At 38.9% G+C, this 22956-nt stretch overlaps 1 protein-coding gene across 6 annotated transcripts in view; it reads left to right on the top strand.

The window, feature by feature from the left end:
* Positions 1–5409: 5409 nt before the first annotated feature.
* The window catches only part of MAP3K7 (mitogen-activated protein kinase kinase kinase 7), a 48196-nt gene continuing 30649 nt past the window's right edge, over positions 5410–22956 (top strand). For 4 of the 6 annotated variants that reach the window (XM_066315147.1, XM_066315146.1, XM_066315145.1 and 1 more), the window contains exons 1-6: positions 5415–5963; positions 16982–17092; positions 18658–18723; positions 19622–19667; positions 20327–20465; positions 21607–21731. In XM_066315147.1, the coding sequence (XP_066171244.1) occupies positions 5874–5963; positions 16982–17092; positions 18658–18723; positions 19622–19667; positions 20327–20465; positions 21607–21731 (577 nt within the window). In that variant the 5' untranslated portion in view covers positions 5415–5873. Of the gene's footprint in view, positions 5964–16981; positions 17093–18657; positions 18724–19621; positions 19668–20326; positions 20466–21070; positions 21090–21606; positions 21732–22956 lie in introns of those variants that run through there. The other 2 variants (XM_066315149.1, XM_066315148.1) reach the window with 2 other exon arrangements.

Raw genomic sequence — 22956 nt, 5'->3', positions numbered from 1 at the left:
AGACTCACAGTCCCCCTAAAACCAGTTAAAACACGCAAGTTGTAATTTTCTTCACCTCTTCTTCGTAAGCCTTTTACAGGATAACAAGATGTTATGAGTTATCAGATTAATTCATGACCGTGCACTCTAATATTTTAAATACTAGCCTCTTTATTTTTCTTATCCTTGGAGTCATCTAATTTTTCCCATTTGATATTCTTATCCTTCTCTCCATTAACTATGCTGTCTAAACTCATGCCTTCAGAATCACTGTCGTACTCCTAATTCTCTTATCAACACTGTTAATGAAATTACTAAGAACCTTTCTCTCAAATTTCAATCCTGAAAAAAAAAATATTAGTAACTTCATGCCAATACTTCCCTTTTGATAGTCTCTACCGTGTCCTAACCACTCCCCTACTTTCTTTATCCACTTTCTTCTAATGATTCTTATCATGTCCAGCTTAATTAATGATTTTCCCACAAGACAATATATCAAATACATTTAAGATAGAATTCTACCCATTCTCCTTGCCTAAAAATATCACTGAATACATCAAAAATGATCTTTTGTTTATCTGAGATAATCTACCTTTGATTAAAAAGATGTGACATTTCATTTCATTTACCTCTATGCTTTTTATTATTCTCTCCATCACATTTCATTTTGAAGTCTACTGAGAGCAGAGCAAAAGACACTTAGATGTCTGGATCTGGTTTTGCATCTTTCTAAAATATCTTTGCTACTTTATAGCTGCCTACATTTACGCCTCTCTCCAACGCATCTTCTATCAGCAATTTCATGTACCATATCTTTCGGACCTCTCGCTTCAAGATCAGCCAGTCTTCAGCCATCTCTTCTTCTTTGTGCTAAATTTGTTGCTATTTTTTTCCCCATGGCCATTTAGCCAAGCCCAGCTGCTGACAGCTGCAACAGAGAAAATGCGTTTGGTTACAGGACTGAATCTAGATAGCCTGTCACCTTTACTTTGCCCTTACTGCACAGTGGCTGCATTACTTGCCTTTCCTAGCTCTCTTAGTGGTTTAGACTGCTGGAAAATCCTAGGAGATCTAACACACCTCAGATTAAGAGGTAAAATAAGGTTCAGAAATAATTGTGATCATTTGAGTTTCTGTAATATTCACACAATAGAACTTTTCCTTTTACCGAAGTAAATACAATTCCTTGCATAATCTCAGCAAACTGAGGTTGCTATTTAGCAACATTTTGCATTTATTTATTTATTTTGCATTTATTTTGCATTTGCATTTATTTTGCAAGGGTTTTTTTCTGTTGTTTTTATCTTTTAATATATGCATTTTATCACAAATAATAGGGAACACCACCACTGAAGGAATTAATAACTATTTAGAAGATTTTACATACTGTGGGGAAGTCTTCCCAGAAAGCAAAAGAAGCAATAAAAATACATGAAGCATACTGGGGCTGCTATCTCAGTGTATTTGGCAGAAGACACCCTTGTGCTGTTTTCCAAGACTTTGCAAACCATTAATGCAAGATATAATTGAAGAAACCATTGAGATTCAAAGTGGAATCTGACACACATAATATTGCAACCTGCTCTTGGGAAACATTAATGTAGAAGCCAAAGGAGTTGCATGAGAAGAATGGATTAGGCAACAACTTGGCCATGCTGAGACACAGAAGTTTTTCAATATCATCACAGTGACTTGTCCTCACAAGATATTTTCACTTTACCTGCACTGGAACAAGCAGTGGGCGCCTCTGGGGTGCCTCCCGCATGGGACATGAATTTGTGGGGGACATGTGTTTCATATTATTCTCCATACTCCTGTCACCAGGAACCTGCTCTTTAATCATAGAGGGTTCCCACAAACTGAAATAACATAACTTCATACATACCGGACAATATTTAACAGGGACAAAATAGAGTCAGACTTGGGAGAAACATATTCTTGTGCTTAACCTAGAAGGGAACATTTTTTTGTTCTAGGCATTCCAGTCAGAGATACCATCCAATATGTTCCACCACCGTTTTCTAGTATCAATCTTTAATTGCCTGAAGTAAGACATTTTAATCAACTTTTTAAAAACTGCATATACTGAAAAAAACCCCCACAAATTAAAGTCTTTGGAAAGAAGAAATCACTTAGCTTTTTTCTAAACTAAGTTAGTGGAAAATAATGATTGTTCACTCTTATAAAATTGTCAGAGTAACACCAAGGGAGCTGGATAAAGGGTAGCCAGGATAATGTATCTGTGCCTTTGTCTGCATTCATGAAAATGTGTCCAAATTCTAAGCTGTACAATTCAATATTATATTGGATAAATTTTCATTAGGATTATATTGGATAAATTTTCATTAGGATATTCAGATGTTAGAGCTAAATCTCAGTTCTGTTAAGCTGTCCAGGTAGACTTTGTGTATATTTTGCATCAGACTTACTGCTGCCTCTTCTGAAAAAACAGAGCCCTACACTGCAGGACAGGTGTGACAAAGAGCTCCACAGTGACTGTCTCAGGTTTGAATGTTTGTGCACACTCAGGTCATGGTGCCCAGATGTTTCCAACAATCTTTAAGTGAGCACTTTCCAGGCAGTGTAACCATTTTCCAATGTTAAAGAGAGGCTACTAAGACCCAGAAAGTGGACTTCCCAGGTTCTAGGTGTTTCTTCTAAACACAAGAGCAGCTTTCCTCCAAGATAAGCACAGCAGGCGCAGTTTTTCTTTTCCTTTTTCTCCTGTATTTGTTGAATAAATATTTTGGGGCTGTACAACCAATATTCAGTCCACAAAATAGCTAATAGTAACTAATTAAGAGTGTGTCAGTCAGGAAAAAAGGGGGAAAAAAAAGTAATATCAAAATTACCACATCTTTAAAACCCCTCCTGATCTTCACAGCAGTGACATTTTGATAATGATGATGACTCTGTCTTTACAAAGAAAGAGCTCATTATTTTTGAGACACTTATTTCCACATCAATTTCTGAAAGGAAATGAACCTTACAAGCAACTATAATTGGAATGCTTTCCTCTGCTGTCTTAATACCCATCGACAAAATATAACAAAGGTAACAGAAAAATCTCTCCACTGAAAAATAGAAGACTGCAACTGCCATTTGCTTGCTACATACCCTCAAGAGAGGTCTGTGAAACATAGCAAAAGGCCAAATATTCAGTTAGATTTACTGATCCCCCGTAAAGATCATCAACTGCCATTCCCTAAAGCACAACCACCCACTTGGCCATCTTTCTAGAAAGTACTGATGTAGTTCACCTTCCCCTATGTATAAGCATCCAGAAAAACAAACAAAAGTTTAGCTTTTGGCCTGAGACCATGCTCTTGATTGCAATTAGGTATCAAGACTAGCAGTGGTAGATTTTCACACCTTTCTTTTCATTCACACCTTTTCCTTGGCTTTAGTTGATTTTACAGGTTTCTTGTCTTGATCTACAAGTGTTTAGAGAACTGAAGCGATTCATCCAACAATATGAAGACAGTATGAACCAGTATGAAGATGTACGAACTAGACTGAAAAGAGTCTGGTTTTCATTGCACTTGCAGTTTTCTCAATTCCTCAGAAATTCATATTCTTCATATTCCAATAATCAATATATTGCACACTCAGCAGCTGAGATAGTAGCTCAGCTTACTTGAGTAAGCTGCTTACATAAGTGATACACTTTCCTGTAAGAAGTTGCGAGGTCCAGCTATAAACATGATTCTTTATGACTTGGTTCTTGGTCACAGCATGACCAAGATGTGCACTAACAGTAGCTTTTGAGAAAATGAAAAGCAAATGCTCTATTGGGTATAAGGGGGTACCAGGGTCAGTATGAGCAACCAAACCTATAAACAATCTGAGAAAGTAGGGGCTCTGAATAACCACACTGCTGGATGAAGCAGATATTAGCCAGATTTTGTGGTACCTGGAAACTTCACCTGTCTAACAGAAGATTTTTTAGATATTTCTAGACTAAACCATACCAGAAAATCAAAAGCAGCAGAAACTCCGCACATTCAGCATACAAGTCTGCACTCCACACACGCACAGATTGCTTGGGCGATGTTACTGCACATGCATTTATTGCAGCTGCACGTAATTGCACCAACCAGCCCCGCATACGAGCTTCATCTTGCATGCAACAGAGTCAACGTGTACTGTGACTGCTTGGCTAGGATTTCTGTATTGGTGTACATCTAAAAATCCTGGACAAATTACAAAAGCTGACAAAAAAATACAAGAGGGGAGCAAACAACCCATAATGGCACCTTGTCACAAAGTGCAGCAGCTATGATGGAGGTACTTTCAGTTTGGCTTTTTTAACAGCTGAGCTACTATAAGATTAGGTCACTGCCCATATTCTTCCTCGATTTTTTTTCCTAGGTAACTATTTAAGTGGTGTTCCCAGGCTAGCTCTGTAAACCAGATCTATCTACATTTATGAAACTTCTTTGTGAGGTAGATATTCACTAGCATGCTAGCAGAGGAAGATCTAGGAAAGCTTACTAGATCTACTAAAATTACATACTATTAATAGTATTGTACAATAATAAAACTTTATATATATAGCCCAAAGGCTAAACATATCAAAATTAAACACAGCTGTTTCAGGAGAACACAGCAGTTTTATTCCCTGATATCAGCACTGATTTCACACCATGGACTGCCCAGAAACGTCAGTCTGAGACATTTACCACCAAAACACTAATGGGGTGGATGCTCCCACCAAAAGCAGAAGCAGGAGCCAGCCCCGGCAAAGAGTGGATCAAGACGGCCTTGGAGAGGGAGCGGATAAGGTATACATTCATCCCCGAGCCCCATCCCTTTATTACTGTGTTTACATCAACTGCTCCACCACCCTCCACTCCACAGCCACCCTCCTACACACAGGTTTCCCCTGAGAACGCACCGCTGAGGAGCACAAGGGCTGCCCTCGTCCCAAGAACTCATATAATACCTCCTGCCCTGAAGAAATATATGCATATATACAGGGAAAAGGCATGAGCATATACCGGTGGGGGGGGTAGGGGAGAAGGCGGCGCCCCGCACTCGCATGGCGGTGACACGCGGCCCCGGGCTGGGGCCGTGCCCGGCAGGCGCCGGAACGCGGGGAGCCCGCCGGCCTCGGCCCCCCAGCCGCAGCCGGGACGGGCGGCTCCCCGCCGCCGGCTCCCCGCCGCCTGCTCCCGCCGCCTGCTCCCGCCGCCTGCTCCCCGCGGCCGCCGGCGGCTCCCGGCTGGCGGCGCCCACAGGAAGCGCGGCGGCGGCGGCTCCCCCTGGCGGCGGGCAGGGCGGGGCGGGGCGGGGGCGGTGCCGCCGGAGGCCGTGGCCCCGCCGCGGCCGCCCGAGAGGCCGCCGCTGCCGGCGCTTCCCCGCCCGCCCCCGCCTGGCGCTCCCTCCCCTCCCTTACTCCCTCGCTCCGTCCCTCCCTCTCGGCCCTCCTCGGCCGGGGCAGCAGGAAGTTGCTCTGATGTCAGCGGCGGCGGCCGCGGCGCGGCTCTGAGCGGCTCCCCCACCCCCGCCGCGGCCCCCTCTGCCGCTGCCGCCGCTGGGGCTGGCGGAGGAGCCCGGCTGCGGCCCCGGGGGCGCCGCCTTCTCTCGCCCGGGGACGCGCGGCCCAGACGGTGCCGAGCTGCGCAGAGGCCGCGGCCTAGGGGAGTGAGCGCGGCGCCCCGCGGGGCTGCGGGAGGGCGCGGGATGCGCAGCGGCGGCGCCGGGGCCTGTGCCCGCCGCCAGTGAGGCCCGAGGCCGCCGCGGATGCGGCCCCGGCGGCGCCTCGGCCAGGCCCGGCCCGACCTGCGCCAGGACCCGCCGCCGAGCCCCGCGTAGCCCCGGCCCTCGGCTGCCCGGTGCCGGACCCTCGCGTAGCCCCTGCCGGCTCTCCTCCCTGCGGCTAAAGAGGAGGCATGTCCGCTGCCGCCTCCGCTGAAATGATTGAAACCCCCCCGGTCCTCAACTTCGAAGAAATCGACTACAAAGAGATCGAGGTGGAAGAGGTGAGTGAGGGTCCCGCCGTCCCCCTGGTTCCTCGGGCGCGGCCAGCCTGGGCCCCGCCGCGCAGACCCCGAGCGCCCCCGGGGCTCTCCTCCCCGGCGCCGGCGCTCCGCTGCGGAAGGTGCCGCCGGGGCTTCCCGGGATCCCGCAGTGTACCTGGCCGGCCGTTCTGTGCTCACGGTGGATGCTACAGCGGCCGGCACCAGCGAACCAAGGCGATCTGGCTGGGAGCGGAGCTGACAACTTACTTCTGCCGGCCCTGCCGCTGGGTGCCTTCCTGTGGAGTTTTATTTAAATGGGATAGATTTAGTCAGGACGTTAAAGTTTCGCCGCCCATTTTGCCACCCACTTTAGTGTTGGTGGCAATCATAGTTGTCAAGAGGGAACTGTTAATTCTAATGTTTCTTTCAGATCTCTATTTCTCTATGCCCCTGCTTTCACCTTCTGCCACCAAGCTGAGCCATTGTATATATAATGTTCATACCACCCCTTAATGATTTTCTAAGCTTACAGCTCTGTGAGCTGTAAGGATAAACACATTTTTTTTTTTCTTAACTTAGGGTGATGATGTTGCACTCATGGATATGTAACACTTCATTTGTGACCTGTGCCTGTTACCCAAGAAGTGACATTCAGTTATTGTATAACAAAATTGGAAGGACGATTTTCTTCTGTTAAAATCACATAGAGAAATTATTTCAGGTGTACCTTTCATCTGTCTGGGGTTCCTGTGAAAGTGGGGTGGGTGTGATTTGGGGTGGCTTGCGTGCTTTAATAAATAGGCGCAGTAGTCTTTATATACTACAGTGTTGTTTGGCTCAGAATTATACAGAAATATTGCTGCTGTCTTTTCCTTTGTCCTCTGCTAAGTTCTCTACAGGAATGAAGTTGCTTCATGTAGATCCATAACGAATTTGATGAGGCCAGCTTGTAGAGTCTAGACCTAACAGGCACCCAAGACAGCTGAAACAGTCTCTGTGTTTTTATTTGTAGATTACCATCTTTCTCTTTCAGTAATAATTACCCTCTTTTCCTTAAAAAGTTTGTGAGGAAATGGAGTGTTGTGTTGGCTTTGGTAGGTCCTGTGTCTCAGGTTTTTAGAGTAGTTTGCTAGGTACTGGTCTGTTCATAATTATCCTACTGGGCTTGGGTCTCCTGGGCATAGTATAGGGACCTTAAAATCTATGTTTCCATGGAGCACCACGACGCTTACTGCTGTATTCAGGTAGTATTGTGGTAACTTTGGCTTTCACCGTAGCAGGCACTGGAAATTTGCAGAAGACAGTATCTTTCAAAAGATTGCCTTTATCTCTTTCTATGAATTTGGCAATCATAAAGATTTTTGTTCCTGTAAGTCTAGTTGTTCTGCCTCCCTTTATGCATTTAACTATTCTGAAGTGAAGGTATTTTTGTTGTTTTTGCAACACTTACTAATAGCCAGGGATCCAGTCACATATTTTGGGAGAAATAGTGTTTCTCACCCAAGGAAGGAAGTTTGAGGGGGTTATCCATCCTGAAAAGGTGCCCAGTGATGGCTCACAGAGGTGAGTACCACATCTGCTGTGTTAGGCATAGCCCTTTGAATGAATGAAGTTCTATACAAACCTTTAATCCTCACAACACCCTTGGGGAGGTTGTTAGCAAGGATTGTATTGCTGTTTTACATATAGGAAATGTGGAGCTGCCTAGTGTGTAATTGGTGTAACCAATTACATTTAGCATTCTCAGGTTTGGTGCTCAGAGCTTGACTGTGTCCCACACATGTGCACCTGGCAGTCACAGAAACAGGGCTGTCAGCGCAAAAATGTGTCTAGAGGCAATGCTTAAGTAGAAATTTGGTTAATGCAGTTGTTTATTCTCAACACAGTATCTTTGTAGACATAACAAAACTCATGTGTTATAAGCAAAAGAACTCTGATAAAGTGTTGTTTACAAAGATCTGGTCACAGCTGGCATAACATTTTGAGTGTCTCTGTCCTCCCAGAAGTTCTTATAGGCAATGGGGATACCCTAGTGCTGAACACAGTCCTAAATATCATTGCACAGAGGAAGAAATAAGACCTACTTTACAAGAAAACAGATGGGTTGGAGATCATACTTAGACCTTGCTTTTCTGAGCTGTGGGTGTTGACCTCTTACTCATGATGCAGTTTCAGCACAAATAGTCAACTTCGTAGTCATAACAAAACACACATCGTTACTGAGGATTTTCTGTGCTCTCACTTTAGGCTCAGAAGTTTTCAAGGATTTTAAGTGGCTGTAATGTCTCAAAATGGTTATATTTATGCTTGGCAAACTTCAAATGTTTCAAAATGGAGTGTTAAGAAATCTACACTGGAAACTCTAATGCTTTTATAATCATAGCTTTGCTGTTGTATTATCAAGGCTGTCTTGTCAGCAGATAGCAGTCCCACTCTGCCACTGGTTTATTAATAGATATTGAAGTTCTGGAATACTTGCAGGCCCAGAGACCTTGCTAATAAATGTAAGATCTATAAGTGCACTTTCATTTAGGTTTGTCTGGACTCTACTAAGGTAAAAACAAGAATATACCATATTTCACTTCAGCTAGTGTTACTTCCCACCAGTCAAACATGTCTCCAGCTTCATTCAGTCTGCCTTTTTGTTATTTCAAGTGCTTAAAATGAAGTAAATCATAGAGACAATTATTATGAAAGAGTTGGAGTCAGATCAAAGTTGATGTGACACAGCAGGAACATCTTCTAGAACTAGAAGGGGGAAAACAACATAAAACTTGTGTTCAACAGAGGTGCTCTCTATTTTACTATGCAAGTTTCCAATTGTGAAAATGCCCATTTTAAATTACTAGTATTAGATAGACAAATCATTAGAAAGTGAAAAAAAACCCCTAATATAACTGAAACCAAGTCAACAATAAAAAGCCTAATAGTCTTGTTTTAAAATCTCGTATTTAAATATAGAACACTCCTGGTTTTTTTCTTCCCAGAGGAGTTTCCACATCTAAGCAACAAACAGACTTTGGTTTCTAACTGTTCTGGCAGCCTACTCCCTGCCACTCTTTCCTGAAAATTCCACAAGCTTTCCTCCACCAGGTAACTGGGTAACTGTCCCATACATGACCAAACTGTAGACCCCTTCATCACATGATGTGTATATCCTTGGGTTGCACAGCTAGAGGTACATGTCTGGTCATGTATACTGTAATCCTGCCCAGTCACTTGCTGCCTGATGTAGACAAATTAAAAAACTAATGTCATATTTGTGTAGTTGAAAGTTACTTTTGGATGATCTGAAAGGAAATTGTTTGAAAACTGTTGTTTAATGCTCTACTGGTATATTGTAGTTTACAGTAAAGTTTATTTTCAACAATCTATTTGGGCAGTGTTAATTCTAAGAGAATTAGGGTAATGTTTTCTTTGAGATTAAGGGCTAAGCTTTATAAATATTTATTTTAGAAAATTTACTTAGGGTCCCAGCAACTAAGGAGATGTAATTTATAGTATGTCCACCTATCTTAGATATTTTTGAAATAGTTAAATAATTTCATTAACTGACTAGTGTGCTGAGAACTACGTGTGTTCCTTCCAGTTCTGGAGCAGAGGAGTTCAGAGGCAAGAGAATGAGCAATACAGCAAGGCAACTGGGTTTTGCTCACCCTTGAATAGTTAACTTTTAAAAAGTTGGTGAGATGCAGTGACTGATGACGTCCATTTCAAGGTGAAGCAGATTTATGTAAGCTGTTGTTTAACATGGAGCTGTTACTACCTCCATTGTTTCTGTATTCTGGGGATTATCCCCAGTTGTAGAATACCAATCTGAAAAATTAGAAGAAATGGGAGAACAACCAGATGTGATTTGAGATCTAGGATTGGTTCTCATGAACCAGGAGTGGTAATTAGAAATCCATTTGAAGTCAGTTGAATTTCTCGGCCATTTTCAGTAAGACCTCAAGATGCAACGTTGGGTATTCAAAAACAAAGGCAAAAAATAAGTACATGGTGAAAATGTATGCCAGTATTTTCTCTGATTTTACTTTAAATACATTTCTGAATTAATTCAAGTAGCTACTTAAATGTAGTTTGGTTACACCAATGGAAGATTCTCTTCATTCATTTACATAAGAAAATAGCTGAAGTGTCAGCTGGGGTGTGAATTTATAGCAGTAGTTATGCAACACCAATTCCATGTGGATGAAGTTTACTGTGCAGTGAATTAGAAGATGGCTAATAAGCTAGTTAAACTCTTCATGTGGCACTTTACACTCATTTCTACGCGTGCAGATGTGTTCAGTGAATCAGTTTGTGTCCTGCAAAAGAAACTCACACTTCACTCTCATAAAGAACACGTGGGAAAGAAACCTCACAGATCTTCCTGTTCCAGTGATGAAAGCAAGATCCATATTTATGAGATAATAATAGAGTTCCATGTCTAATACCTTTCCCTAAGAAAAAGAACTGAAACAACTGAGCGAGTTTCACATGTCCCTTATTTGTTCCAGCCAGTGGATTGTTACCAGTATTTTACTGGTCGCAGAATACTTGTTTGTTTTTTGGAGTTTTGGTTTTTTGGGTTTTTTTTTTTTTTTCAAAGACCAGTAATTTTAGACAGTGCCAGCCTAGAAAGCTCATGTTAGAGTCCTGCACCCTGAGTGCCTCTTTACCCAGCATCTTGTTTCTAAAACAATAATCCGCTCTCTGGGCTGCTCTAACAGAACAAATTGATTCATACTAGAGCATCAGACAGTTGTTTTGTTAATGTTTTTAAATTGCTGGTAATTAAAATGAGTTCAGTTCTTGAGACAGATGAATAAAACCCTATGAGTGCATAAAAGCTTTTCAGCATGTGATAAGCCAGAATGAAAGTATAACTTCATAAACTGTTATCTTTGAGACGCATGCATTTCTTGGAATCACTTGAGCTGTCAAAATGCAGGGAGGTTTGGTTACATGTTCAGAGCAAAGGAAGAATTTCTGGAAACATAATTTCCAAGAGCAGGGTGGATAGGGTTCTGAGGAGCCTGGTCTAGAGGAAAGTGTCCCTGCCCATGGCAAGGGAATTGCAACTAGATAATCTTCCAACCCAAACCATTCTATGTTTCAATAATTTCAGGAACATGCAAGATGATACTTTGATTCTTCAAACATGTTCTAAAGAAGCTGAAAAGAGAATTAGTTCTTAAAACAGTACTAAATTCAGATAGACAATCCACTGAATGAGAACTGTACAGTGTTATACAGCTCTATTAGATGAAACCCTAGACAGGGACCAATTGTACGAGTTGTCAAGCAGAAGTTGCCTATATTTATTAACAATCTAAGTTGATTTTAATAACCAGTTTCTTTCAGGAAGAAATTATTTTTCCTATGTTGTTCGCATAACTTCCAAGTTGAAACTTGGAAGCTAAATCTAAACTAAAGGATTTAGTTTACTTCAAATTAATAGGATTGCTTACAGGAGTTTTTGGGGTGGGGGTGTGGAAAGGATTTGGAGGTTTCTTCATTGCTGTATGAATCCCAGAAAGGAAAAGCAACATTTAGAGTTGTGCTGACACTAGTACAAATAAACTTAACCACTCAAACAACAGAGCTGTAAGAACTGGCAGATAGATGCAAACTCCTTCCTAAAGTGCTGCCAGGGCATTGGCTGGCCACAGTCATTTGTGGCACGGGGCTGATTTGCTTCAACCTGCTTAATAAAGCATAGCACACACACGGGAACCAAAGCTGGAATTTGAGGCTAGTTGAATAGAAAGTGTAGGCATATATTTTTAGAACCTCTAAACTGTTGTTCATGGCTTCTTATGGTGCACCTTTTTTTTTTTTTTTTTTTTTTTAAATTTAATTTATGCTCTGTGGGCCATACAGGCAGAAATGTGAAAAACTAAAAATATTAGTATACTTTATTAGTACTGTTAGAGCTCTGGTAGACAGAGAGAGTAGAAGCAACTGAATTTTAAAATGCAATTCTTTTTTATTTTAGAATGCATTATAGAACATTTTTTTCTACTCTGTGTTGTGGAGTGTCTGGAGCTTGAGAGATCCAAACGTTCAGTTTGCATACATACCATTTCATTAGCAAATACACCAGTAAACAAAGCAACATAGATATTAAATAGAACTTAAAGCCTGTTGTCATTTTGGAAGCATAGGTTTTGTTTGGTTTCGGTTGTTGGATTTTTTGTAACTGTCGTACTTCCCAAAATCATAAATGAGCATGTCATGCAGTAGATACTGCAAATTAGGAAGTCAGTTCTCCAAAGAATACTATGTCTGCTAACCAGGGAGCTATTATATTTTATAGCTGTCTTATATATCCAGCAAGGTTTTTTTTAGAAAGAAAAGCACTAGGTATTCAGTATGCAGAACTACCTTACATGGAAACTTTATGGGTAGAGAAAAACTTTGCATTTTTATGTTTTTGAGTTAATAGAAAACCTGCACAGTTAATGCAAAGTTGATATTATTTCTTCCAAAGTTTTGACATTTGTTAGGAGATTATGGTGTATCTAAATAAATAGAGATGCATTTTTATTGTTTTACTGGGGGAGGGGAAATTTTTGGTCACATCCCTTAGGACAAAATACATCCTTAAGGTCTTAACATATCTGCAGTCTCTATTTCCTGCATGATTTCTAGTCTACATAACTTAACAGTCAGTATAGTCTACATACTTCCAAGTCAGTATCATGTATCTTTGTTTATGTACAGCATTTGATACTATTTGTACACAGAGACAGAGGTAATGCTTGTTCCAGGGTTCTTGTATGGTTCATATTCTTTAAATAAGACTCTAAATACATTATCTGGAAAACATGCAAATGGCACTGTCCTTCACCATGTCGCTTTGTCACGCAGTAAAATGTAACTTTTTACTGGTATGTATTTTATAGGTAGAAGAATAAATTTTAATACACTTTTCAATCTTTGAATCTCTTGAAGTATTGCTTCCAGTTTAAAATGGTTTTTTGTCATCATGTACTGAGTGGTTTTTTGACAAACTTAATTTTCTTCTGTGAGAAAGGTAGAAACAGACTTGTTCTTCTCTGTTTCTAAATGTCTCATCCACCCTATATTTTCCTTTTTTCTCCTAGGCGATATTTAAAGGAACAGAATCTTTTACCAAAAAAATGTGTTTATTTTTAGATGATTTTCCAAATGTACGCAGTGCTACTGATCAATTGCTGTTTGTTAATTTGTTGTGTTAATAATTGCATTAACTGTGCTTTATATAATTCCAAATATGTACTATTGCCCAAATATATGGTGTGGCACCAAAAGCAGGGGACAAGGGGAAAAGAGCATGAAGAAACTAAAGTTCAGGGAGTGCCTCCCTCCTGTGATATTAAGTTACTTAGTTCCAGCGGTGCTGAAGGAAACTACGTAGTTTTTAAGCCCATTCTGAAAATATCTAAGACTTACTTCTTTAAAGAATAAATTTAAGGGAAGAAAATTATATGTAAATGGAGTCCACCACAAGCTGCATTTTGCCAAATACAAAGGGATTTTTGCTATGAGTAAAGTACTTTCTCCAGATTTAGTAGGAAAAATACACTGAGTTTTCACATGTGGGAAACTTAAATTTGTGTTAGATCTGTCGTTGTTTGTGATGTTTGCTCCTTTCATGTGCTATCCAAGAGCCTGAGCTGCTTTAATGGAGGATCAGCTCTTCTGTTTTCCCTGTATCCTAGGTAAATATTCACTGCGTTCATGTCCTCTTCTCAAGTTCAACCCTCTGCCTAAGCAGGCAACAAGTTGCTGATAAATTGTTATGAAACCTTGACTGCATGATCATTTATCAAACTGTTTTTACCAACAATAAAATTTACATACCTGATGGTCTCACAGCTTTCTATTACATAATTAAGGTTTAGATTGCCTAGGAAACTCTTCCTCTGATTTTATTTTTTTATTATTACTTTTTTTTCCAGTCGTCAGTGGGACTTCTTAAAGTCTGATTCTTGGATTTATTCCGCTTCTCAGTTAAAACCCAAATATAGTGACATTCCTGGCTCAATGTAAAACACTACATTGGGCAGTATGTTTGTTTCTGTGAGTTTCTTAGATTTAATGGAAACATCGTTAAAAATACAACAACATTGAAAAATAATGATTTCTTTAGCATATGAACTGGAAATACACGTACCAGTTCTCAAGATGAAACTTGAAAATAGTCATGGCTTTATCTGTAGTGGAACATTATGCATTTATATTGACTTCTGAGCTGAATACCATGTGGAATTAAATAAAGAGATCCATGGGCTTTTTTTTTTTCTGTTGTACATCTGAAAAATAAATATATTTAATGTATAAAAATATATGTAGTGTATATTGCATAGTTACAATATTAAAACCATATACATAATACATATATTGTATTTGTACATATTGACATACACGAGTCTTTTCAATGGGGAAAGATACAACTAGCCAGAAAAGTAAGCCTGACCCATCACAAACTGTTGTAAATCATTCAGGTTAAGTAAAAAAAAAAATATATATCAATTTACTTCATTAAATTTTGAGACCAATCTTTTAACTGACATGTATGCACTGTTCTCAAATAACTCTTTTTGTTTCTGTCACTGGATTAAATGTAACAGAGTTGTAGTTAAAAACCGTGAAAGAGTATGAGAAAAGATATATTAAGTAAAGGAGCCTTCTAAAAAGTATCTGGTAGAGGCTTGCATCATAAGGCCAGTTGTATCCACCTAGAAGAATTCATTGTATGCCCATCTCCTTTTCTCTAAGTGAAGGGAGAGTTCTTCCCACTCACTTGGGTAACCCAGTTTGGATTCCTTCATGGTGTAGGGGAGCAGCAGATGTGGAACTGTATTGCTGCTGCCAATACACTTCATCCTACACAAGCTGCTCTGTGGCATTCTTCTCTCATTAACTCTCCTATGTATTTCCCAGGTACTTGCACAGTGGATTTTTTGTGCTCACTAAATCACCATTTCTGCAAAGTGCAGACTTACGGCACACACACCCACTGATGAGATCTATCTTGCCCTGTAGGTCTGGTCATGTGCTGTGCAATGTGTGTAGAGGCTTTGTAATGGACAACTCTTGCAACAGTAGAAGGCGGGGGGGGGGGGGGGGGGGGGGGGGGGCTGCCAACCCCAAGGAAATGGGCATATTTATTCAAAACACAGTCTGAGAGAGAAAAAGAAACATCAAGGAAGACTGTTTGGGACTTTTATGTCTTCCAGTGACTCATTGTTTCTGATTTGTTTATAGGTACTATTTTTGTAGGCTGCTCATCTATCATTCATATGACTTGGGGTTTCCAAACTCACTTGTTGGAATGCAAGAAAATAGTGTGTGTTATCTCAGGACAAGAATCAAGGCCCTACACTTTGGCAAGGGGTTGAGGTTACAGTCAACAAGTCCTGCTCTTTAATGGAACAGAATGAGGCATGTTCTGGTTCTGTGCATATCTTATCACAGACTCAGTCTGTGAACCACTGTTGTGGGAGGTGAAGGTGAGATGGCAGGAACTCTTGGAAGGCTAAGTGCATTCTGTAATGTAAAGGAGAAAAATATTTCTTATAGTAATAAGGAAACAAAGACGAAAGGGCCATTGATCACCATGGCTGTCACAGGCAGCTGTCTTATATCCACATGAAACTTTAAGAAATATTAAGCATAAGTTCATTCCCCTTTTTGATATTTCTTACTGCAAGATCTTGATGGGGTTTTTTTAATTTATATTTTTCTTCTCTTCAGACTGGGGCATTGATTGCAGAATTTCTCATATCCATCATGACAGTTTAGCTGGTCTTGAGTTATGCACCTGCAGCCTTTTCCATCTCATTCCCGGGGGAAATCAGTTTCACTGTTTATTTTTTTGGAAAGCACATAGTAAGAACCTAACCCAAGAATGGATTACATAAATGGTAGTCAGTCCCTTGTTTCTCCTCCCCTCTCCTACTTCTCATCTCAACTGCTTTACGTATTTTGGGTCTGGAGAAGCTCCTTTTTCCTTCTTTGCCTGTGTGTGCCTTGACACAGGAGGTTTCCTCCTCCTCAGCATTTTCTTTTGAGCCTATGAGTAACAACACACTTGTCTGTACTTTCCTGTAGTGGCTACAGTCACTGTTGTGGCAATGCCTTCACTTGAGTTTTACATCTCATGTGCATATTTTGTCGTTATTCCTGTACGTGGCCATTTTGCTCTGAGGAACAATTAAAAGAAGTGAATTTTCGATTAAACATCATGTATAATTCACCAGTAACTGAAAGTTACCTTCTTTCTATCCTGCTTTCATTTCTGTACTTGATTTTAAAGAGCTACTCTAAATAGTGGTGGTGTAAAAGCTTCTTCACAGCAAAGGTTAAAGATTATTTAAACACTAGTATGCAGAAGCTGCTACTACTGCTTGTGCAAAGTTACATTTTTTCACAGTTTTAGTCAATGTTAATTCTAAATAAGCTAGAAAGCAAACTAGGACAGAAATAGGGGAGGCTTATTTCACAGACACGGTGCTTTTTTGAAGGACTGGCAGGATAATTTACTGCTATCACACTCTTGAGTCATCTGTGAGAAAATGAACTGATAACTTTGAGCAAACTGAATCTTGTCCCAATTCCATCATGGTCCCATGCCATTGTGTATGCATTTAAATTTCAGAAGTCTTAATTCCTGTTTTTAGCAAGAATAAGCAAATATAACAGATAGTTATAATTTCATGAGTGAAACCTAAAAAAAAATTAGCCTAATTCCTCTAATTTTCTTCTGTGCAGATCTTGTTCTAAGTAATTGAGATTATACTTTTCTGAAATACTGTCACTGCACATTAGTAATAAAATGTTTTGTATGTGTGTTTTCCAATTTTTCTCTTGAAAATGAGAATGATCTCTTGAGCAAGCTTAGCTAAGACCAGTTATGTTTTAATAGCATTGTATACAGTTCCTACTGCAAAACTCAAGCCTGTGTATTTTCAGTTTTCTAAATCAAATTTCTTTTCTGTTTGTGAATTCCTGCACAGTGAATGAAACCATTTCAAGTTTTAACTCTAGTGTTTTATATTTTGTTCTAGGTTGTTGGAAGAGGAGCCTTTGGTGTGGTCTGCAAGGCGAAATGGCGAGCTAAAGATGTAGCCATTAAACAGATAGAAAGTGAATCTGAAAGAAAAGCCTTCATTGTAGAGGTACAGTATGTTTGATGGAACATATAGGGTTTGGTAGAGCTTCTGAAATTCATGGGTGCATTTAGTGTACTAAAGGCTATGTCTTTAAGACAAGATAAATGCTGTCTATGGTCACCAGTTCAGGACTGGACCCTTGTCTTGCAGAACAGCAGATCTGTCAAAGCACATTGCAGCTCCTTTAGTTTGCTTCTCATAAAAACTGAAAAGCAAGAGTGTGGGAGAGACAAGGGCACACAAGTAGGGAAATAACAGTTCTTGGATTCTGTCCCAGTCTGAAGTCAGGGTGCAGCTGGAATACCCACCAAAGCCTTGGAGGTGATGAACACTTGCAGGAGGTACAGCATAGGTTCTCCAGTACAATCAGATTGATATTTGAAACTATTTCTGAGTTCTTTCAGCAATTTTAATAATTTGATTCATTTTTTCATATATATAAGTATACTGCTACCTTAAAGGCAATCACTGTTTTCATTCAATGTTTGCTTCTTTAAAAATGTCTTGAGTAGTTCAGATGTATTGATAAACTTCCCAAGATACATAATATTTTCTAGAATCAAAAGTTTCACTTAACTGAGATATATTGTGACATGCTGCTTAGTATTTATTCAGTTATAACTTAGATATTCAGGATACACAAAATATGTTTAAAATAAAACTCTTAAATTTAGAACTAGCTCTAGGAAAATGTAACACACTAAAGGGCAGAAAAAACATGTTTGTGATAGGACGTTCTGTAAATTTATATGTTGTTCATTAAGATGGAAAGTTTTTAAGGTTATTAATCCGAGTCAGGTCTAACACTGAGTAAATCCAATTGGTCTCTTGGGTTTTTTGTCTTCGAAAGAGATCTGAGTAGATAATTCCAGAAATGCCTCAGTAATTTCTGCTCTTCAGGAAACCCTGCACAGTGCAAGCATCTGTTGAAATATTTCATTCTGATTTTTTAGATTTTCTGACTTTTAGAGAAATAATAGCATTTGCTCATTAGACAGCATTAGCTACTTCAGCAGTCTGTGTAAAGGGAAAAAATTCCTTTTTTCTTGCTTCTACTACATACTGGTAAAAAAACCTCAATGCAAAATAGTGCAATTGTCAGTACAAGTAGTAATATGTTCTTGGAACTATGTCCTTTTACTATTAAATTATTTTATAGGATTGTGGACTTGGGGATTTTTAGAACTCTATATTGTCAAAACAGACAGTATGATTCTGATTATTTTTAATTTTCAGACAATTTTTATGTAGTCCCAAAATTGAGGGCTCCAGGAAGAGCACCAAATCTATAGATGTCATAGTTGCACAGTGCTTGTGACTTGAGTGACATCACTATAGCCTGACGAAAATACTTTCTTTAAATGGAATTTCTTCAAACTTTCTTTTAAAACACAGTTCCAGTTTGACACAAACCTCATTACATAAATTAAAATGCAAAGAGTGACATAAGTCTTGTAATTTGTAAAATCACCATCTAGAGTTATGCAAACATAAAAAACTGTACTTGCTTTTGTGGTGTATTAATTATAGCTATGACAATAAAGCATTATCCTTTGTGATTTGTATTGCAGCTTCGACAACTGTCACGAGTAAACCATCCCAATATTGTCAAGTTATATGGAGCCTGTCTCAACCCAGTAAGTTACAGCTTCTGTCAGTATGACAAAAGGTGACTAGCTTAACATATGCAAGCATCAATGCACAGAACATGTATTTTATATTTCAAATGTTTATTTTCTATATTTTTCATGTTTTAGCCATAGTAAGGAAATATACAGATGTCTAGATTGGTTGATATTTTCAGGTATTTGTTTTTCTTTTCTATTGCTATGAAAAATAAATTCTTTCAAGAGCACCCCAAATCTGTTTCTAAACACCAGTTATACTTCAGTTTGTCAAAATGTATTTATTGCATATGTAGTTACATTCATATCTACAGTCTTACCTACAGTCTTACTGATTGCAAATCAATACAAAAAGAACATGCATTGTCAGCACACGATTGTGTCTTGTAAATCAGCTCCTATTTTCATACATGCAGTTTTCAGGGTTTACTTGCTTTTTGCCACAGCCGCAAAGTCTCAGAAATTCTCTAAGCAGAAAAGAGAATACTGTGACAGGACAGATGTATCCTTAGCTATTTCTTCTTTGGGCTATTTAATTGCTTGAAGTAATGCTGCACCCCTTTTATTTCTTGGTACTAGTGAAATTCTTCTGGCATGGTATTTAATTTTGTTTGGTAAGCCACTAAAGGAATAAAGTAAAGGACAGTGAACTGCAATTCGAAGACAGTATTTCCTTTTTAAGTCTGTGGAAGAGGGAGGTCGTTCTTTTATTTTCTAATTAGAACTGAGTGTAAAACTGATTTTGCTTATATGTAAATACGTACATTTCAAACCGACGGATGTATTTTCCATTAGCTTAGGTTTAGAGGCCTTTCAGTTGCTCTCAAAGAACTTCCCTTTCAGTTTACAAAAGCTGTTTTCTGCCTCTGCATTGAAAATATGCCTATTTTTTGTCCCCTTACCCCCAAAGGTGTGTCTTGTTATGGAGTATGCTGAAGGAGGTTCTCTGTACAATGGTGAGTATCATTTCAACTTCCTGGAGTCAAAGTGCTAGTATTAGGGCAAACATCATCTAGACTACAAGTTGTTCCATAAACATGTCTCCATTCTTGGAGCTGTTCAGAAGCCACCTGAACACAGTCCAGGGCAACCAGCTGGATGTGGCTGTTTGACCTGCTTGGTGGACTTCCTAAGATTCCAACTATTATGTGGTTCTTTAAAATTCTTAAAATAATTTTAAGGAGAAGGGAGTGTGCCTTTTGAAACCTCTTTTCAATTCTCTGGTTTGTTCTTGATTTATGCAGTTTATTCTTGTTCTTATATTTTATACATGTAACTTAAGGTTTTCCAGTGGAACATCTGAAAACATTCTTTCTTAATTTGTAAATTCTCTGGGTATTTGTTTAAGACTTTACCAGGAATAGCTGAGAACAAGCAACACTTTTCATACTGAATTTTAACATAAATGATTATGGAAAGTGTACTAAAAAAATGGGAAATATTTTGACATTTATGTTATTTTAACAGTCTGCAGAGGGACATTTTTAGTTGCAGTAATGAGGTGTTGATGATTACTTAGATCCCACAGAGCTTTCTGACTGGTATTTTGTTAACTCCATTGTATCTGTTGTAATATGCAATAAAGTTCTTTTTAGTTTGTGCCTTTGTTTTGCAGTGCTTCATGGTGCTGAACCTCTGCCTCATTATACTGCTGCACATGCCATGAGTTGGTGTTTACAGTGTTCCCAGGGAGTGGCTTATCTCCACAGTATGAAACCAAAGGCTCTAATTCACAGAGACCTGAAACCACCAAAGTAGGTTTATAGTTAATTTTTCATATTTTCCTACAATTGGTATTTAAGGTCATTTATAACAATTTTATTGCATTTCAAAGAATTACCTTTAATCAGTACTAACTTTTGGATGTACTGTATTCCAAATGAAAGCTGTGCATTTGAAACTTAAGTTACAGAATGATGGTTTACGATACAGAAAATTAACTGTATTGAGTTACTTTCTGTTATACTGGAAAAATATCCTGCTCTTGCCCTGCATCGTGGAAGAGGATTTTATTAGGAATAGAGCTTCTTATCAGAGGCAGTTAAAGTCTTCCAGTTTTGGAATGGTTGTGTTGTTCCATAAGAGAGCATTTTGGGGGGGGCTTGATTGGTTCTAATGCCATATTTAATCTGTTGCATTTAGAGCTCTTTTGCCACATGGCCATCCTCCTTTATCCCCTCGTTCTGCCTGTTCCACTACCCCTGCAAGAAGCTCCCATCACTTTCCTCTGAAACAAAACTTATCACTTTTCTATCCAGTCAGTTTGTTATCTGGCTCATTTTACAGCTTCAGATCTGGCTCCACAGATTAGATAGAAACAGATATTTGAGGATCAGCATAATCATCCCTTTTTGGTGGTAATCTGCAGTTATTACCAGGTAAAATTATAACATGAAGCCACAATTTAAATCTTTAGTTCTTTCTTGTATTCCCCAGTTTTGATTTAGAGAGTTGTTCACATGTAACTTCAAGTGCTTCCATTTAAATAAATAGCTACATTAACTGACATTAGTGGGAGTCTTGATTGTTCTTCTTTTAGTGAAATTGTTACAGCACTTGTTGGTTTTCAGCACCTGGCACCTGAAAGTCTACTTTTGTCGATATATTCTTAGTGGTTTACTATGGCTAAAGGTATTTATTTAAAATCTAACATGTAGAAATATTAATAAATTACATTTATTGGATTATTTTGAAATATGTAATATCTTCACATTAGATGCAAATGACCTTCTGTATTTCCTATATTATAAAACAAAGCGCTGAGATACAACACCTAAGATATTCACCTATATTAGAATGATAGCTGTTGGGATTAAAAAAAAAAGTCAGTGATATGTTATCAAACTATTTTATTCTACAATTTTAATATCCTTTTTTTTTTTGTTTGTTTGACAGTTTGCTCTTGGTAGCTGGGGGGACAGTTCTAAAAATCTGTGACTTTGGTACAGCCTGCGATATTCAAACACACATGACCAACAACAAAGGAAGTGCTGCTTGGATGGCACCTGAAGTTTTTGAAGGTAATAAAAATTCAGCATTAATATTACATTTTCTTCATAGGGATGCAACTGTGTACTAATGTGATGTTAAGAATAAGAGCATCATATAGTCGTTAAAATAAAATTTACTGAAGTTTGGGATAACAACTGAAAGAGTTCTGGCAGAAGTCTAACTTTTTTTTAAAATCTGTAAAAAGTGTAATTGTCAAATTGTACAATTGTCAAATGTCAAATTGTACAATTGTAGTCTGTCCAATAGTTGTGCAGAGGTTTGAAAAGCAGCACTGAACCAAGTCTCTCATGTTAATATTAGACATTTAATTACGTGAAGATGTGGAACCTTTATTTGTCATTGCTCAGATTTGCATAAGGAGTACCTTTAGACAGCTGCAGTTCCTTATTTTGTAAGTAAGTAAAATACAACCAGAGATGTCTTTCCCCACAATTTTGCTGTTTCTAATATTCTTAAAACATTTCAAACTCTTCTGTCATTTAAATACACTATCATTACTTTTCCGCCCCTACTCGGATCAGCTTTTAACTTTAGAATTTCCCTGTTAAAGTCTCTAAATTGAACATAATTGCCTTCTTTTTTTGATCCCCCACTTTCTTGTAACTCCCATCTTCATCTGCTTTTTGTGTAATCTAGAGATTTGATGTACTTCCTCTTTCCGACATACTGAGGCACTTGTTAATACCAGTTAGTCTGGTTAAGTAGGAAAACAAGCTATTTCTTGGAGTCTGATTGAGGAAGACTGATGATACTTGATAATTAGATACCTGTAATTGCTGCATGATTATCAAATAAATAATCCCATAGATTAAATTGCAGATTAAACACCTTTTAACCTGCCTGCGCCTTAATTATCGATGCAGTTTAGCAATGGTCTGGAGGAGTAGTTCTCCTGCTTTAGGAAGCAGGTGTCCTTGATTTGATATATTTGGCAAGTGCCTGTGTGCAGCATTGGTTTCCTAGATTCTGGATCCAAGTGGCCTCTTCTCTTTTACTGTCTTATTCCAGAGACTATCATATACAGTTTAAGGATAACTCCCAAACATTACCTTTGGAACTTTTGTTCTGGCGGTATAATTTTCTTCCACATATTGCTTAGAGTACCAACCCAATAACCCAGGAATTATTTGTTTCACTCTGATGCCTGAAAATTTTCCATTATGTCATTTTATATTCAGGCACTTTGTCTGTTTTTTCAGCCAGGATTGTTTCTTTTCTTTAAACTTGTTTATT

The sequence above is a fragment of the Sylvia atricapilla genome, chromosome 3, assembly GCF_009819655.1.
Source record: "Sylvia atricapilla isolate bSylAtr1 chromosome 3, bSylAtr1.pri, whole genome shotgun sequence".
NCBI classification, from domain to species: Eukaryota; Metazoa; Chordata; class Aves; order Passeriformes; family Sylviidae; genus Sylvia; species Sylvia atricapilla.
The sequence above is the reverse complement of the archived record's forward strand: the minus strand, read 5'-3'. Positions and strand labels throughout refer to the sequence as shown.